The 20,238-nt window shown below is 35.9% G+C and overlaps 2 protein-coding genes across 13 annotated transcripts in view; both read left to right on the plus strand.

The window, feature by feature from the left end:
* The window catches only part of cUnh8orf34 (chromosome Un C8orf34 homolog), a gene marked incomplete at its 5' end in the record, with an annotated part of 97,537 nt that extends 83,869 nt beyond the window's left edge, over nt 1-13,668 (plus strand). Inside the window, 4 exons of the mRNA XM_081352261.1 lie at nt 356-828; nt 2,381-2,477; nt 12,513-12,560; nt 13,355-13,668. Coding sequence (XP_081208387.1) covers nt 356-828; nt 2,381-2,477; nt 12,513-12,560; nt 13,355-13,362 — 626 coding nt within the window. The 3' untranslated portion in view covers nt 13,363-13,668. The remainder of the gene's footprint in view (nt 1-355; nt 829-2,380; nt 2,478-12,512; nt 12,561-13,354) is intronic.
* A 5,116-nt stretch (nt 13,669-18,784) lies between these two features.
* sulf1 (sulfatase 1) overlaps nt 18,785-20,238 on the plus strand; it is an 86,108-nt gene continuing 84,654 nt past the window's right edge. For 10 of the 12 annotated variants that reach the window (XM_081353304.1, XM_081353315.1, XM_081353303.1 and 7 more), the window contains exon 1: nt 18,787-19,074. The gene's annotated coding sequence lies outside the window, so the exon portion shown is untranslated. Of the gene's footprint in view, nt 19,075-20,238 lie in introns of all 12 variants that reach the window. The other 2 variants (XM_081353305.1, XM_081353311.1) reach the window with 1 other exon arrangement.

The raw sequence follows: 20,238 nt of genomic DNA on the forward strand, positions 1-20,238 counted from the left end.
ACAAAGTAAACATGCCATTCAATTTACACTTTACAGCTGACAGTAAATACTGCTGCCATGACTGTTAAAAGACCTCGGCAAAACTTCAGGAAATTGTTTTGGTGGTTTATTAACGGGAATCTATGAGTGGTTAGTCAATGTCAATACGCTGATGTTTTTTAGTGTCTATTTGAATCAGAATACACACAAAAAAAATGGGTGTGCAACAGTGTTGCAAAATAAGTGTGTGTGTGTGTGTTTGCACTCATGCATTTAGTCATGTCCCATATAACCTGTTACTGAAATGTTTACAAGCCATGACTATTATTGTTCCCTAGTTAGTGATTGTTTGCTTTTATTGTCTTGATTTCTTTAGAGGTGGAGAAGGACTTGGCCAAGCTGGCAGAGCAAGGGAAGCTGAACCGAAGTCCAAACAGCCCTCATAGGAGTTTGCTTTTAACCCCCCTCTTCCACACCACCAACACTCTGCCTGTGCTCGGACAGGCGTCCAGACCACAGTCTCCCAGCAGCCTTTCCACAAAGACCACAGGCCTGCCCCTTCACAACACTAAGCCCACAAGCCTAGTCATGGGCCGGACATCTCCCAGCAACCCCAGCAGCCGTGCCCAGACCCCTAGTGGAGCACGGACACCAAGCAGACCTTTGACCCCCAATAGTCTCATGATGCGCTCGTTGACTGCCGGAAGTCATGGAAACACAGAACGCTTGTACGGACGCTCTAGAAGTAGACCTGTCACGCCGACAGGACAGATAACCAGACCAATCCTCACACCGCCAGGCCTGAGCACTACTGATTTATATGGAGGTCTATGGAGCACACTGACAGAGGTACACAGACTTTTCATAGACATAACAATTTTTTATACTGTTTTCATCATGGGCACCAAAAAATGTCCCTACAAGGACAAGGATTTCGGATATTGCCGTCTTTGTGGGGATATTTTGTCCCTATAACGTAGGGTTTACGAGGACCACACACACACCTATAATCACATAAATACAATGGTTCAAAAGTTTGGGATCAGTAAGATTTTTTCTCATTTTTGATCTTATGCTCACCAAGGCTGCATTTATTTGATAAAAAAAAAAAAAAACAGTAATATTGTGAAATACTACAATTTCAAGTAAAAATTTGAATTACAACTACTAACCTCTACATTTAAAATACCCCAAAACAAATATGCAGTACATTATTTCTTCAGTATTGTTCTGTATGGTTTTATGTGCCAAATATTCTGATTTGGTGTGAAAATGCCTCTAAACAAGCCTCTTACTGCTTGAAAACTAAGGTCTCATTTTATGTCGACATTGAGAAAAGACAAAGCTCTACATTTGGAAACCCTGTAAACCTCAGGTCAATGAGTTCAGAATCACACACACTCACTGTTATTGTTCTGGTTAGTTTGTAAAAGCTGTAGGCGGTCTAGTATTCTATTGTCCATGCCTACTATGGCCTATTCATCTTATGCTCAATTGAGATTAAGCAATATAATATAAGAGGATCCACTGAAAACTAAAGGACAGATTTACAGATGACTACCATGGTATAAAAAAGTCTGGCATTTCTGGGTTTCTGCTCTCTTTTTCTTTTCTTTTTTTGTATTAGTGCTTGTTAATAATCCAAAGCGCCTTTTAAAGTATTTAATAGCCACAAACAGGAATCGTATTGTTAGCTCATATTCTTATGACTGATGAGATTATAAAAACACAAAAGCACTGATCTTGCTCTGATTCCACCCACCTGCATGGTCCCACGGCTGTTATAGTCCAGCTCCCGAATAAGAAAAAGAAATATCCACCTGTACATCTCATTCAGTTCAGAATGGGATCCACAGGAAAAGATGTCGGATGATTTGTCCTTCTTTTCTATTTTCCTATAAGCGATTTAGCACTTAAATGCGGCGTAGATGTATGAGCGCTTCCTGTCTGGCCTGTGCAGCGATACCTTTTTAATGCTGAAAAATAAGAACACATAAAAGTCTTTAGAAGGGAACAGGGGCAATTTATTTATTAGAGGTTGGCTCAGAGGATTCGACCCAGAGGTGTACTTATTTCAAAAGAAAATAAAAACATCTGTAGAATGAATGGGTCTGACATGCACATTTACCAGCTCTTTACGTCTTGGGTTTCCAGTTTACAGGGGATTTCATTGCTTTTCATCTGCCACCTTTCTGCACAGCACAGGCAACAGTGGTGTTCACTCATACATTATAACACTTTCTGAATATTGGAGCAAATTGATTTGTGATGTTGGTGTGTGTTAGCTGTAATATATTAGGACAGTTAAATCCAGACTTAATTCATTTGCATTAGATTACAAAATATCAAATCAATTTGTCATTATGATTTATATCTCTGGTTCTATCCTATGTGTTTCCAGGATGAGTTTTACCAGCAGTTGCAGGCCGTCAGGAAGCCCTGGCGCATCCCTAGTGACACAGAGAGTGACTGTCTGGAACCACCTGAACAGGACAAGTGTGAGTATTCCAAATCGGACCCCATCCCATTCACTGACTATATCATGGCATAAAGATTTGAGGGGCAAATTCACTAAACCACCTTTATAAATAAAGGTATAAATCAGGCTCATTATAGATTTTGTGGACATGTTTATGCTGTTACCTGATTTGCATAAAGCCCCATTCACACCAAGAACGATAACTATTCTGTTCATCGTAAGTGTTAAATGCGCAAGCTTTTGTGGATTCTAATTGGCTGTCAATGTTTTTATCAGATCATCTACTAGAAAAAATCTTTATGAAAGTGAATCCAGCATTATCGTTTTTCTGTGTCATTATTGTTATGGCGTGGACTTCCCTATTCTCATAGAATTAGAAAGATTTATTAAAACTTGTTATTTTGGTGTAAATTGGTGTAACTCCTTTAGTAAATCTGGCTCTAAAACATTACAAATAAACAGTGCCATCAGAAAGGTGCAGTAAGAATTCATTCTTACGGAATAAGTGTCCTGTTGAATATGAATTCAACTTAAAAAACTACTTAAAGGGATAGTTTACATAAAAATGAAAATTAGCCCATGATTTACTCACCCTGAAGCCATCCTAGATGTATATGACATTCTTCTTTCAGACGAATACAATCGAAGTTATATAAAAAAAATGTCCTGGCTCTTCCAAGCCTTATAATGGGAGTCAATGGGTATATTTTTTGAGAAATCCATCGAACCCTATCCATCCGTGATAAAAGTGCTCGAAGCGGCTCTGCGGGGGTTAATAAAGGCCTTCTGAAGCGAAGCAATGCGTTCGTGTAAGAAAAATATCCATATTTAAAACTTTATCAACTAAAATAACTAGCTTCTGGCAGACGGCCATACGCAAGTCGACCTACACCAAAAGAGTAACACTTGACGATGTGTGACGTAGGAGTAGCGTAAGCTCTGACGCTTCTCACGGTTCAAACAAACAGAGCTGTGCAACCGTGTTCATCATTACGTTGTGCATCAAGTTCAAGGGTTACTCTTTTTGCATAAGTCGACTTGCGTACGGCCGTCTGCCAGATGCTAGTTATTTTAGTCGATAAAGTGGCTTAGCTTCATAAGGCCTTTATTAACCCCCCAAAGCCGTTTCGAGCACTTTTATCACGGATTGATGCGCTTTGATGGACTTCCAAAAAAATATATCCATTGACTCCCATTAAAAGGCTTGGAAGAGCCAGGACATTTTTTAATATAACTCTGATTGAATTCGTCTGAAAGAAGAATGTCATATACACCTAGGATGGCTTCAGGGTGAGTAAATCATAGACTAATTTTCATTTTTGGGTGAACTATCCCTTAAAGAAATCTCATAATATCTTTGTTAGTTTAAAAGATTTTTCAGATACAAATGATACATAGATTGAATTAAATAGTAATTCTTATGAATAGTGTTGGGGAAAGTTACTTTTAAAAGTAGTGCATTACAAAATTTTATTTTTTCCTAAAATAGTAACTAATTGTGTTACTTAGTTTATTGTGGGTTTTTTTGGAAAGTAATGCATTGCTTATCTTGGCTGGGCTTGTTTCATTGCTTTTTCTCATCTGGGCTGGGCTTTTCTTGTTCATTTTTTAATAACAAAAAAAAATTAAGTTCTATTTTTGGCAAATGTAAAGGCCCTTTGACACCAAAAGTGAAATGAATAAGCCTCAGGCTGAAGGAAATGCATTCACATCTGTATAGTAGAAGGTGCAGCTCAAACAAACCTTTCATCTAGGCTGCCATTCTGGATTGCAGAAGAATAGAATGCAGGAGAAGAAAGTTCCACACTCCTAGTTAAGCAATAAAAAAATGTGGTTTAACTAAAGTTATTTTTGCTTATTAGTATGGTTGAACTGGATCATCGAAGGTCAACTGCAAAGACACTGATTAATAAAGTTAGATCAAATACAGTACATAAAGTATTTCATTGTTTTTAATCATTTTGAGGAATACTGAATCTGTGCAAGTAAGATGAGTAAATTAATAATCACATTTAGTCTACAATAACCATAATTATGTTTACACACAACGCCTCTGCACTTACCCCCGATTTTTCTCAAGATGGGGACAGGAGAGGTGTCAGTGAAAAAAAATGGCAAAACAAAGTAAGTTGCGTTATTTATTTAAAAAAGTAACTCAGATATTTTCTTGTAAATTTAAAAGGAATTCGTTGCTTTACTAGTTACTTGAAGAAAGCAATCTGATTACGTAACTCGTGTTACTTGTAATGCGTAACACTGCTTATGTGTTAAAAATCTTTTCACTAAATCCATTTATTGATTGGCAAGTCTAAGACTCTGGCCTATTAATGACGATATTTGAGCTCTCGTCCCTTGAAAATAAATGAGTCGGGTCGAGGGAGCTACTTCCAAACAGCACTTTTATGGTTTCCCTGTCTCAAAGTCTCCACATACGCAATACTGCTGCATGTGCGGCTCGGAGGTTGAAAAACATCGTACACTTTAATTATGTTGATATGGTTTCATGAACATAACTTAGATCTCCATTCCAGTTGATGTCTGAAAGATTTAAGCACGGTTGGAATCATTAGAGGATTATTATTTGTCCAAATAACGGTCCGTCATCGCTAATAAATACCACTGGCCTCATTTTTCACTCTTTGAACGTGACATGGCCAGATTCTCGGTGTCCCTCATGAGCCATTAGTCTGTTAATGACCTCAATATTGTAGCATATCAAAGCTCCATCCCTGAGAGAGCATCTTTGAGTTCATGGATTATGCAAGAATGATTGTGATTTTTATCAGGATGAGGACAATTGTCTGTTACTTAATGTGATAAAGAGCTTTTTTATAATAACAGAAAGTCAAGTGCAAAACAAAATGCTAAGGATGAAAACAGTTTCTGAGAAAATGTTTCTATGGATTCTGTATCTTTTCCACTTAAAGTCAGAAGCACTTTTAGACAAATATTTGTTATAGATCTGGTATAACATTTCTTTGGTAAACAAATGATTTCCACATATGTTTGGAACACAAAATCGCAACGCCAGAGAAATGTCCAAAGATTGCTAGACAAGCAAAACATTGTATAAACAGTCCAAGTCCAGCTATCAAATGAAATGTAACTACACATGACAGGCAGCTCTATTTTGCCAAAAACATATCTTGCATAAAATAAGTATATTGTGCTAACAGTCTCTACAGGCATGCTTGCTGGAACTGTCTCGCCAGCCCAGTTATTTAAAGGAATATGAGGCACAGTTTGGCATTGCCAACCACAGGACGTGACAAAATACCACTTGGCAGTCAGCACATTTGCTGATTGGCTGCCACAGTGACTGTTGACGCTGTCTGTTGGAGTTTGGCCTGTGCCAACATAGGTTTCTGAATAGGCATCAAGTGCATGGCAAAGAACAAGATCCATAACAATTTCCTGTTATTGCAGAAACACCCACAATGGGGTAACCACTAACCCTTAAAACATTTTAGTCAATGCTCCATTCCTTTTTGAATTTCAGGACTTTAACATAACAGCTCCATTTCCTAATTTGAACTGATAATTCTGGCTCATGATAAGTAGAGATGTCTGATTTCTCAAATTTAATATTTTAGTTGTAAAATGTTTACATATTTTACTGTGACTCATTGGCAGGCCCACGCGGAATCTATGTGTAGAAACATGTGGAAGGGATGCAGAGTTGTTATCCACAACCTCCTCCTTTTGTGTAGTCATTTATTTGGTAATATTTTCATTTGCGTATACAAGTATACTGCCCTACAAAGGCAAAAGACCTTAACTCGCTAGAGTGTGGAACTGAGAAAAATTACTTTAAAGATTTTTAGTTGTCCCACCAAATTAATTATAGGTAGGACACTGGAAATCTGGCAAAAAGATGTTTTAGTATTGAAAATTATATACATAAAAAAAATCTTGAGCTCAAACTTGACTTTTGACCACTATTTTAAGGTTATTGTACTCTGCCTTTGCGTTGTTAGCAAAAAGTGAGAAGTCATGCCAAGGCAAAAGGCAGTAACTTTCACATTATCAATATTTGGTTGCTGATCACCATTAACAAAATCATTATAGTAACACCTGTATACAATCTAGTGATCATGGCATTTATTTTGTATGATTTACAATTATTTATAGCCATCTACTTATTGCAATCCTGAGCTTTGGTTGCATTCTGATGGCATTATTAATACATTTGACATGACAAAATACCTCCATAGATATATTAGTCCAGCATTGGCTCGACCATGTTTAGGGCGGTGCTGAAGGCGCCGGCGAAGTTTTGGCACTCTGCCAGCTAGATGCATGAGTGTTTCAACCAGGTCCAGTACCCGAACTGGGTGAGGCGGGGCTTTAGTTCTTTGTTGCATTCATCTGCTATGGCATGTGTAACATTCTTCTGTCAACTCTGCATAATCCTTCGCGATCGATATCGCACGTTTGTCGATGGAGCGGTTTCAGACCATACTAAATGTTCTGACCGTACAGTACAATCTGATAGGTAGCATTATTTGATAGAACACCGGCACAGTAACTTCATATTGACACGCGGCTAAACAAAGGCAGAGTAGGTAACTCAATTTGAGCGTCCGAAACAAAGAGCGGTAACTGGTGTTACGGTGTTCTGCCTTGGTTTCTCATGGGCTTTTGGAAGTTACTGTTAAGACAACTCATTATTTTCTCGAAAAATTGATTCAAGATACTCATCCACATGATAAAGGAGGTCTTGAATGTGCCAAAAATATAAATAACTAATTTTCTACCAAAAACAAAGTTACGGTCTTTTGCCTTTGCACGGCAGTATAGTATGCCAAGGTCCGTTTAAGGCAAGTCATTTTACTCTGTGGCCATCTATAAAGCTCCTCTCAGGAAGCTATTTCAGTCATGCAAGTACAGCTCATTCAACATCAAATTCTCCAGAGATGTCCACCAAGCTTACACTTAAATTTTATATTTGAAATCACCATATTTATAAAAAATAAAATAAAAAACAGTAGAGAACACTGAGTGTGGTACTATCACAACTAGAGCTTCTAATGGAAGCTGCAATGACGCAATGACTTTACCAATTGGCAATTGGCTCTTTTATTTAGAAGGCGGGACTTATTACGGCATTTTGAACGTTGCACTTTCTCCCATTCATAGTAACATGAGTGTGCACCGTCTTTGTATATCTAAAGTCTTTGGGTATGCCTAGATACATTTAGCACATTTTACCATTTTTAGAATGGTAGCAGTTTTCCCATCAATCAAGGCAGAAAATGTGGAAAACATTCACAAATTTCATTTGAAAATTCTGGTTTAGTTTACACTTCCGTTCAAAAGTTTGGGGCAGCACAACTGTTTTCAACATTGATCATTGTAAGAAATGTTTCATTAGCACCAAATCTGCATATTAGAATGATCTCTGAAGGATCATATGACACTGATGACTGGGGTAATGATGCTGAAAATTCAGCTTTGCCATCACAGGAATAAATTGCATTTTAAAATATAATCAAACAGAAAACAGCTATTTTAATTTGTAATAATATTTCACAATATTACTGTATTTACTGTATTTTTCATCAAATAAATGTAGCTTTAGAGACCATAAGAGACTGGTAAAATTATATATTATCGGTAATAACTGCTGGTGGTAAAAAGACATTAAAGGGCTAGTTCACTTTGAAATTCAATTTTGGTATGTTTTAGCTTACCTCAAGGACATCCAAGATGTAGGTGTCTTTTTTTCCGCAGTAGTTTCAATTTTGATATTTTTAGGTCAAACCGTTCTTGTCTGACAGTCTTATCATGCAGGTCTATGGTCACTGTCTCAAAGAGCATGCACAGAGTCCAAATTAAAACAATTCCCCATTGTCCAAATTAAACAATTCCCCATCGTAAGTGCACATTGATGGCCTAAGACACAAAACGAGCGGTTTGTGTGAGAAAACGAACAGTATTTATATCGTTTTTACCTCTTGTAACACAGCCACGTCCAAGTGATCTGAGGGCGCGCGCGCATCCTGGTGTGTGACGTGTACGCAGACTGGTGTATAGATATATTGGCTACGGCAGTTCATTGGAACGAATGTCTTTAATGCGACATCTAGTTTATATATATCTATGAACCAGTCTGCGCACACGTCACACAGCAGGAAGCGTTCACGCCCTCAGATCACTTGGACGTGGCTGTGTTACAAGAGGTAAAAACGATATAAATACTGTTTGTTTTCTCACACAAACCGCTCGTTTCGTGTCTTAGGCCATCAATGTGTACTTACGATGCAGGGAATTGTTTAATTTGGACGATGGGGAATTGTTTTAATTTGGACTTCACTGTGCATGCTCTTTGAGGGGGTGACCATAGACCTGCATGATAAGACTGTCAGACAAGAACGGTTTGACCTAAAAATATCAAAATTGAAACTACACTGTAAAAATTAAAGGTGCCTGGAGGAACCTTTTGGGGTTCTTCACTTTGCCACACCGGCGGAACCGTCTGTAGATCCTCTAGGCACCCTTTAAAAAGGGGTGGTTCTCTGAGGAACCACACAGGTTTCCTGAGGAACTCTTATATGAAGCACTGTGTGGAACCACTGTGGGTGCCTCCAGGAACCAAATTTCAATTTTTTATTATTTTTTATTATTTGTATTAAATTAATTTCATGTTGTTACTACGGTTACCATAAACTTCTATTATAATAAACAAACTGAACCAAATACAAAATAAGAATTGTTTATTACATATTTTAGATCCATTTTAATACATACACTTCAATGCACTTGGGGAAAAAAGCTAGTAATAGATTAATATCAATGAATACACACAAAAAAAAATTGTATAATACATAGGCCTAAGTAACATGAATAATCAACCATGTGTATGCAATAGGCTACACAAGAAAAGACATCTCAACAAAATGCATGGAAAACACATGTTCCATGTAATAAATCAATGTAAAAAATTAAAATTGACTAATTAAAAATGTCCATCTACACTTAATTTTAAAACGTGTTTCAGTTCGCTTAAGTCTGACGCTACTGTTCAGCAATTTTGTGTGGTGCTTCATACATTACATTGCTACACTGCTGACAATGGTCAATGGACCTTTTTGCCTGTGTAATTTCACGAAATTCACAAATGTGACGCACCTTTACTCGCTGCAACATAAAATGCAATCAATTATAAAATCTTCACAAGGGACTTCACAAGGTGATGTGAGGTACTTAAAGGAGTAGTTCACTTTTAAAATGAAAATTCTGTCATCATATACTCACCCTCATGTTGTTTCAAACCTGTATGAATTTCTTTCTTCTGCTGAACAGAAAGGAAGATATTTAGAAGATTATCAGTAACCAGACAGTTTTTGGGTCCCATTGACTTCCTTAGTAGGAAAAAAATATACTATGGAAGTCAATGGGACCCAAAAACTGTCTGGTTACTGATAATCTTCTAAATATCTTCCTTTCTGTTCAGCAGAAGAAAGAAATTCATACAGGTTTGAAACAACATGAGGGTGAGTATATGATGACAGAATTTTCATTTTAAAGTGGAGTATCCCTTTAACGAGTTAGAAAAGTGAAAAGGTGCATCAGCTTCATTTTCCGTTTGTTTTTCCTCTTTTCTGGTGGATGGTCCAGGCACTTCAGTGATTTTCAGGTCTACAGGAGGATTTTTATTCTTCTTCAAACTTGTATTTCAGCTTACCGAGATCCCTGCAAAATACAAAATTTACTGTTACTAAGGTTATTAAAGTGATTGTTGTGAAATTTAAATAATTTCCTCAGCCTTGTGACGTTCCAAACCTGTTTGACTTTCTGTCTGTGGAACCCAAAAGCAGATCTCAGGCATAATGCAACCCCAGTCACCATTCACTTTCACTGCATGAAACACAAGCAGAAAAGAATTGTGTAAATCATTCATGAAACCATTCTTATGTACACTTGTCTAGTTCAATTCAATGCAACAATTTATATAAAAATGGTTAAGCTCCAAAAATGTCCCAGAAAAGATCCTAAAAATAATCAATGAATTCACAACTCATGTGTTATGGGTCGTGTTGTAAGTCTTATGAAGCCATTTAATAGCTTTTTCCTTTTTTTGTCGAAAAAGACCAAACTTGAAGTTATAATTCAGGGTTCAAATGTCTTATATTCAAATGCATATGATTAAGGTATAGCCTATAAAAAATGCATAGCATTATTGGCTCCAAACCAGTGATATTACATGAATGTAACATGAATGAGATTTGAGAGCATGAGGGAAGAAGATTTTCAGAGAATAACTGATTAAAAAACACAAGTACACAGTCAAACAATACAACTGCACACAGAGAAAGTTCATAGTAATAAAGTACTTGCATGTGGTGCAGGTACTTACTGTAATTCAATGTTGCCACTGAAACATTGTACTGGTTGTTCTGGGGAAACAAAATAACAAAGCTGATTATTCACAACATAGTATTTATTTACCACTAAATGGATTCAAAATGATATCTGAGAGAATGAGGGGACCTGTAGGCTGTAGTAAGTAAAGTTAGGCTAAACAAAAACAGACCAAACTATATTAATCTGCTTTTGTTATTCATAACAAACGCCAATGACGACAGCAGGAATCAGCTAAATTAGTTAGGCTGTAAGTTATATCAGCAATTTGAAGACACAGTTGTACAGAATATGTTGAATTGAATGACTAACTTTAAATCAATCTAAGACAATAAGTCAATAATTTCAATTTGTTCATTAGATCAACGTAGTTTGCATCGCGGCTAAAACCTTCATACCAGATACTGTTCAATAAACCATAGCATTAAACGAGTGGTAAACACTGTAAAAACGTAGTAATGTATAGTAAATTTAGTTTATATATGTGTGTGTTTGAATAGTGAGTAGCAGCTATTTATATTTCGTTGGCGAGTTTACAAACCTTGTAACGGAGAGCCGAACAAACGGCGGAAGATGCGGCAGGCTTTGATGAGGAGAGCCGTTACTTTCAAACGCGATGACGTATCGTATATGTCGATCAGCTGAGCTTTGTTGCGCGCGAGCAGCGCGAGCACCACTGAAGCGACGACAGCAGAGGAACAGCAGCAGTTTCGTGACTGAATAAAACCTTTATCCTCCTGGTTCTTCTTCTTCAAATAATAATTTATGAAGAAGTAAAAAATATTATTTTATTACTATTATTTATTCAATAATAATTAATGATTTTTTTTATTAATATTATTATTATTTAGTGTTGCTGTTTAAGGTTTAAATTAATCAATAAAATAGGCCTATACTAAATAAATGTAAGCTACCCAGGTGAAAAAGACGTAGGCTACTGTTAAATGTATTAAAATGCATTAAAGTAGGTTATATTTGTATTGAAGGCCTACTAAAAACACACTCAAGTTCATTTTTAATAGTAGCCTATACGTATTTTTCACCTGGGTATATATACTGAATCAAACTTAAGTAATAATAGGATAATAATAATATCATTCTGGCCTCACTGAACCACTGGGTTCCTCCAGAAGCTGGCTTTAACATAAGAGATCCTCCAGGAACCACTTAAATGTTAAAAGATCTTCCAATAACCCTTTTATCACATTCAAGTTCCTCTATTTTCCCCCAAAGCACTTTGAGGACTCATGGTAATGAAAAGGTGACTCCAGAACCTCTGAACTAAATACAAAGTGCTTAAAGGATCCCATAAGTTCCAGCAAGAACCTCAAATATTGTCAATGCTCCTCCAGTAACCCTACTATAGGAGAAAGAGCTTTGAGGCACCTAAATTACATTTTTAAGTTCCTTGAGTATCCGACAGGATATTTGAGGCTCCTTTAGTTTTTACAGTGTACTGTGGGGAAAAAAGACACCTACATCTTGGATGCCCTTGAGGTAAGCTAAAACATACCAAAATTTAATTTCGAAGTGAACTATCCTTTTAAACTCACTTTTGTGACTCTTTTTGTCGCTGTTTTAGGAATTCAAGTTTCAAATGTTGATATCTCATTATTTTGGATTATATGTTTGCAAATGCTCAGCACGAAACCATTTACTAGCTTTTCTTCTGTATTGTGGCTCTTTTTAGGTAATTCAAGTGGAGTGAGGGATGCCAGCAAGAGATCGGTGTTCTCAGGTAAGCATTCCAACACATCAGTCCAACATCCTCACAGACGCCAAATAATGGCCTTTAAATAAATCTTATGAATCTTAGACTCTGACAAACGTCTGAAATTTTAGATGTAGTCTTGCCGTATGCATAATCCAAAGACAAGAGAGAGTTAGAAACATTCAGTTAAAATACAGATGCTAGCTTGTCTATATGATGATGTTATGGTGTTTAGCATTCCTTCACATTAGGATTGTCAAAAATGACCTAATTCAAAAACTACCAAAGAGTGGCTCAGCCTTCATTTATGCATTTTTTTTTTAAATATATAGCACCTAGAATGCATTGTGATATAATTTTTATAACAGGTCTCTAAAGTCTGAGATTGTATGAGGTCCCAGTGTTTTGGAAAGAGACCGTCCGATGGTCATTTCTGTTGACTTAGCTGGGTGCCACTCGAGCATGTGGCAGTTATGACGAAAGTGTCTCATCTGAGGTTTGACTTCTCATGCCCAGCCGAGGTTTTACAGTTGGAGAGGGCAGACAAGCCTATACAGTCACATGTCAGCTTTGTGGTGGAACGGGGCTAACCGAACCAGAGCTGGGTGCCGATTCCTCTGACCTCATCCACACACACCCCCGTGAATGTGCAGCGTGACATGGATCAGCTCATTTTTCCATTCTCACATTTATCTTCGACATGTTCAAATATTAAAGGCTGTTTTTATGGTAATTACCAAGGTTGTTATGCTTATTAGTGGTCATGTGGAACTGACGTCAGCCTCCAGGCAACTGATGTTTTTTGTCTTTGCTTTCTACAGGCTTGTAACGGTGTGAATGGAGGACACAGAGCCAATCAAACATTTATGCAATTTAAACGGGCATTCGAATAATGTGAGTCAGCAAGAGACACTTATTTTTTTAATTTTGACCAGAGGAGAGATTGTGTACTTTTTCCACAGATGCCAATATTTCTTAGAAATAAAAACATTACAACCATTTGAAATTCTAGAATGTAATGTGTTTATCAGAAAAAGATAAGCCTGCACTTGAACTTTTTTGTCTGTTAGCATGCTTCTTGTCTGTTCATAAAAGTATGTATTGCTGCCTTGCATTAATAAACACAATTTATCACAAGATGTGCCAAATCAATAGTTGATAAAGGGATTTTTGAAAAGCCTTTTCAATAAAAATCAACAAAAGTGGACGTTTTATGGCATTAGCAGAGAATTTTTTTGAATGTCACAAATGTTCCTGTATGTGTAATGTTGGACATGCACAGCACTGCCCCTGCTGACCTCAGCATGACACTCTCTCATTCCCAACAGCATTGTGTGTCTACAACTGGAGAGGACACATTTCTAATGAACTTACTTTGACTTTTATACCCACAGAAATATATGTAGCCTGTTACACCTGTTATATCCTTGTATAATGCTAAATAAAAAGATTTGTATAAAGTTTGTCTGTATTTGTAAAGGTTTTCATGTTTGTCCCCAATTGCTCAATCAGAAACAAGTTGTCCAGAGAGAGCTCAATTCTGATTGGTCTGTCTCGCCATCCCGCGGTTATCTTCGTTCATGGCAACACTGTTTTTCAGACCTAAACTCAACTGGTGCCATCTTGTGTCTTAAGGCCAGTTCACACCAAGAACGTTAACTACAATGATAACTAGCATCCACACCAACGGGTGAGATAACTTTCTGTTTTTAAATGCGAGAGCTTTTTAATCTTGAGTGGATTCTGTTTGCCTGTCAATGTTTTTTAACGTTCATCGGCTGGAAAAAAAAATGATTCTAATGTTAACACTCTTCTGTGTTGTTATCTTAATAGTTGTGGTGTGGACTTCTCTATTCTCATATAATTGGAAAGAGTATTAACTATATAGTTATCATTATAGTTTTTGTCTTTGGTGTGAATGGGCCTTTAGTAATTGATAGTAGTAAAAATTATCTATAGTAGGCCTATTAATATCACTGCAATATTGTCGCAGTGTTTGTCTTGCTCCAATGCAAATTATTTTGTACATGGTAATATATCTTTTTTTTTTCTTAAAGGAAGTTTTAAATAATATAAATCTAAGATTATGAAATACTCTTCAAATCAATATTTCAAATGCACATATTTATTTATGCTGTGACTTGTGGTGTAATAAACAAGATAACGTACTGTCAAGCAAAAGAAACCCTGATTGATCAGGACTCGTGGATCTGAGCTTCTTCAGTCTTTGTATCTGATGAATCCTGAAATAGTCCAGTTACTGTACTACACACACATTGAGATATGGCAGACTCCCATTTGTTTTGTTTTTGGCCATAAATTTCAGTGGAAAAGACCCATATCTCCTTCAAATCTCATTGGATTTTAACCCAGACCCAACTGTGTTTGAGATGTGACTCGATGGTGACATATTTCAAAACAACTGCACTTGTTTGACACTAACTGTAATCTCTGGAAATCTTTTCCCGCTTATGGTTGATTACACTTCACATTTTCCCCATCAACATGACAAATGTTGTTTTCAAAGCTGACGCTACTGAGAAATCGCCAGCCCTCATTTTGTGGTTCATGCTTCAAGTGTTTCAAGTTGGTGTTAGTGATGGCATGCTTTTGCCATGGTAGACATCTCTACACTTAGCTATTTGTACAATCTAAAATACATTTACATTTACATTTATGCATTTGGCAGACGCTTTTATCCAAAGCGACTTACATTGCATTTCAAGGTATACATTTACATTCTTATCAGTTCTTGTTGAATTGAACCCATGACCTTGGCGTTACAAGCGCCATTGCTCTACTTTTTGAGCTACAGGAAAGCAAAAAATAAAAGAAACCGTTTGCATGGTGAACTTAAAATCTGCAATATTTGAAACAATTATGTAAAATTTGAGTTGCATGAACTCTATGCAAGTTGTTCCTCATTTACAGGGTTTTACATTGTTTAATCTGAAAGCAACGTGCTTGTTATCTTAAAGTACTACTAATAATATCACAGAAAAATGCATATTACCTAAAATCACTTCATACAGACCTTGTAACTTGGTATATGAAAATCAACAAGAGCGTTGTTGGTACACATAGCCATACGTTTTGGTTATGTCCGTTAATCTCACGATTCTTAAGCAAGGTCCTAAGGAGATTAGAGAACATATTTGGTTCTACTATATGTAAAGACCCTTGGTTCTTAATACTAGGTCTTGTATACAATAACTTGACACTTGCACCGAGGGACACAACTATTGCTCAAAAGTTGCTTTTCATCGCTTAAAGATGTATTTTACTTAATTGGATGAAAGACAAACCACTATCAATTCACCAGTGGTTTCAAGAGATGTACAGTTTACTTCCATTTGAAAGAATTAGTCCATCACTTAAAGGGAATGTGGATACTTTTAGATGTATCTGGTCTCCATTTTTTGCCATCAGACTCAAACTCGGCCAGGCAGTCATAACTTTTTTTTTTACATTGTATTATGGAGATTTGCAAACATAATTGTCTCAGCTATAAGGGTATCCACCATAAATGTACATTAAAATGTTGCGTGCAGATTCTAGACTATATTTTTGGTGACACATTGAGGTCAGGAAATTATATTCTGGCGGCTCAAGGATTAGTATAAATGTCAACATCGGATTTGAATTTTTTTCGTGGACTATAAGATGATCACACCCAGATCAAACATCTGATTCCTAGGGTCTTTACCCTGCCAAACCTCAAACCCTTTTTCACACTCCACTCTCAAACAGGATGTGGGATAGTCAAAGGGTTTTGTCTCGGTCTAGTGCTACAAAATGAGTAATTCCAGTAAAAGCATGAATGAATGTTCATCAGTTTCCTGTGTAAAATTAAAGATTTCATTAACTTTAGTATGTGCGCCATCTCTTTCTGATAAACTCCCACATTGGGAGTCATGAAGCAGGAAGTGGTTGAATGGAAACATGACTCAAACTTGCCATTTCAAAAGAGTGAAAAACAATTAAGGGTGTTAGAGAACATATTTCAGATTTGAAATTGCATTCATGCCGTAAATAAGAATCCATCCATCCATCCATCCATCCATCCATCCATCCATAATAATGTTATGAATGTATGATCTTTTATTATTAGACAAATGAAAGTCCAGTAAAATATAAAGTATTTTGTTTCTCTTTATTAAATAATATTATTAGTTTTTCCTTTAAAATTATATTTTTTTATTTTTTTATTTTTTTTATTTTTTTATTTTACTGGAGAATTGTTGCATACTTTTGCTATTGGACATGTAGCTTTATCTCTGCAGTATATTTGAATTTTGTGTTAATTTATTTGATTAATGTATGATTATTTATTATTCTATAATATTAATGTATTATTAAATTAATACAATCAAATGAAATATATAGTACTTTTTGATTTTGGAATTTTATAAATTACTGTATGTACCAAAATGTATAGATAGATAGATAGATAGATAGATAGATAGATAGATAGATAGATAGATAGATAGATAGATAGATAGATAGATAGATAGATAGATAGATAGATAGATAGATAGATAGATAGATAGATAGATTTACTTTTGCATTTAACTCTAAGTCTATCATCTCTACTAAGATATGTTTAGATCTTTAATCTTGTTACCAATTATATAATATTATATAATAATTTTTAGCTGTTGTTGTATTTCAACCATTGTACCATCATCAGTTTACTGCAGCATTTCCAGGGGAAACTGCCTCAGGCCACCCAAGAGCATCATGCAGCTTTCCTGAAGGTTTTGGACCACCACCAGTGGTCAGCTGACTGGCCTCCGCTCCTTTTATTTATGACTCAACTAAGTCATATTAATCCTGACATAAAGCACAAATAAATCAATGGTAGGTTTACTATTTCCATAGTGTGTGTGTGAATGCAGTTTTCAGCTTTCAGAGCCAGGCTGAGAAGCTCTTATAACTATAGAACTTCTGTTCATTAAGAAGCCATTCAAGGTTTGAATTGCATCTTTTTAAAGAACCAGCTGCTCCCTCTGAAGACTCGCTTGAAGTCTTTGCCATGATTCTTCCCCAAACAAAACAAATTGTTCATCTGTACAATCAAACGAGGATGTCAATCTGTTTCTTTTTAATGATTTCTCTCTTTTTTTTATAATGACTTTTCAATGCTTGATTTGTATCCATGTGACCCCTCAGAGATCTAAAGGTCTCAGAGAACAGGTTTCATATGACCTTTCAATAAATGAAAAACATTGCTTGGTTCTTTATTCCGAGAATGTCAGACCAAAGAGAAGCATGAGTGAAGCATTATGTGGCAGGATCTGCTCTGATGGTATTTCCTTGGGACAAAACCAGCAGAACAGGTAGGGACACAGGCTTTAGCTACACATGTGCTGTCAATTTAGGGCTCTGAACTAAAGTCAACAAAAACCGCTGAGGTATGAGAGACAGCGGGAACATTTTTCACATTTACCTTCATAACTCACAGATGGCAACCTATCTACCTGCCATCATTTGGTATAGCAACAAGTGTGCCAACAATAATAATACCATTCAAATATTTACATTATGAAAGATTCATAATATTAAAATTGTATATATATATATATATATATATATAAACTATTCCCTAACTTTAGCCTTTATTTCATAACAAATACCCCATGAACCATTTTACAATCTGTAATGTAAGTTACCCTTTAAGAAACAAAAGATGAAGCAACCAATTTTTAGACGAGAGAGAAAATATAATCCATTTTATACACATTTATATTTATAAAAATATATTATATTATGATTATTTGTAATTTTATAATATTATTTTAGCATTAGATAACTGCAAATATTATTATATTATATTTTTTATATATTTTTTTTTAAATATTTAAATTGTTTAAAATTATATTTAATTCATTTGGTACCTACAGTATAACCTCACAGCCATAATAAAATCAGTTATTTATGTAATTTATTTAATCAACAACATACAGATAAAAAAAAATACTACTTTTATTTTAATAATTATTATTATTATAATCATCATTCAAAGGCAACACATTTTAGACAACAGAAGGAAAATAATCAATTTTACACTTCAACAAGTGATCTCATTAGTTTTAGTTTACTCATTACATGCTGAATAAGTGTCAGATGTCTAGCTTTAAAAAAAACTGTTTTGCAACTCTTTCTGAAAAGTAGCAAACAAACCAGGTTTCACATCGGAACTTTCAAAATGGCTGCCATTCACTTAATTAGCTTCAAGCTAACAATGCACTGAGAGGAGCAGCATAATTAATGTGCTGTTTAGCAGAGGTGGGGCCTGCAATCCACCTGCCTCAAGGCAGATAGAAAGGATAATCAAATAATTCTAAAGTTTTCCCACTGCAATTGGGCCATTATTGGGAAAAGTGGAGGAAGTTTATCAGGCTTTTAAATGAAGGTCTTTTGGCTCAAGTAGCATATGAGAACTAGCCCTCTGGCCAACTGTTTTACTGGAAGTATTGAGACCAAACACTGCTGCCTAGACGATTGTTTGAGGATCTTGCTCTGCTCTAAATGCCTTAAGGTGAGTCAGAATTACTAAACAATGAGGACTTGATTATATTAAAGCAGAAGGTTTTTTTTATTATTATTTTTTTTAGCTAAATTAGTTAGCTTCACAAAAACCCATAATATATTTCAAGGTATGTAGTTAATTTTATCTCCCACAGTGGTTATAGTTTGAACATTAGAAATACTTCCTGATGAAACTCAATGCTGTAATGAAAAAGGCTTTATGATGGATCTTTTTTTCAATGTCAGTACATCTTTATTAGATTGTTTATGCGTGTAGGTGAATGAAAGTTTTCAACTCCATTCAACGTGGATATCCTTGACTTCAAGCAATGTCTTTTTTCCTTTTGTTTTGTTTTGTTTAATGTCTTTGTCACTTCCAGTAAGTCTCCACAACCATTTCCAGTATAGTTGGACTCGGTTTACCAGAATATATTAGTCATTAGATGTCATCTTTCTGCCAAGTTATTGAAAGGCACTGCTGTTTCTGATAGCTTTGTTGAATCTAGTGTAAGGTCAGTTTGGTTCTTGCAGTAATCATGTTGTTTGTTTACCAGCAAAAATGGTTAGGCTAGTTTCTCTAAAGCTGGTTGGCCAAGGGAGGCTTGCTTGTTAAGCTAGGACATTCAAAACTAGCACTCTCTCTAACAATTGCATAATGTTCGAGAATGAATGCGCTCTCATTAGTTGTTTTCCATACAATCTGCTTCTGTGTCACTGGGGTTTGGGTTAAGGGTTGAGCTTCGTGCTTTTTTTCTTCTTTTTTTTTCTTACAAATTGTAGGTTTTCATTCAAAATCAACAGTTTTATTGTTTTGTTCATCTGAACTTCTAATCTCTGTTTTTGATCAAATTTTTATTGAAAGAATGCATGCTTTTACTACTGGACATGTAGCTCTTAAAGGGGTGGTGTAATGCCCTTTTCACAAGATGTAAAATAAGTCTTTGATGTCCCCAGAGTGTGTATGTAAAGTTTTAGCTCAAAATACCCCACAGATATTTTTATATAGCATGTTAAATTTGTCACTATTTCAGGGTGAGCAAAAACGCACTGTTTTTGTGTCTGTTCCTTTAAATGCAAATGAGCTGCTTCTTCCAGCACAGGGGGCGGAGCAACAACAGCTTGTTTCCTTTTACCTCAAACTAGCCTGGCTAACGTCAGACCTCGTCTCATTGAG

The sequence above is a fragment of the Scardinius erythrophthalmus genome (assembly GCF_964197995.2).
Source record: "Scardinius erythrophthalmus genome assembly, chromosome: 22".
Classification (NCBI taxonomy): domain Eukaryota; kingdom Metazoa; phylum Chordata; class Actinopteri; order Cypriniformes; family Leuciscidae; genus Scardinius; species Scardinius erythrophthalmus.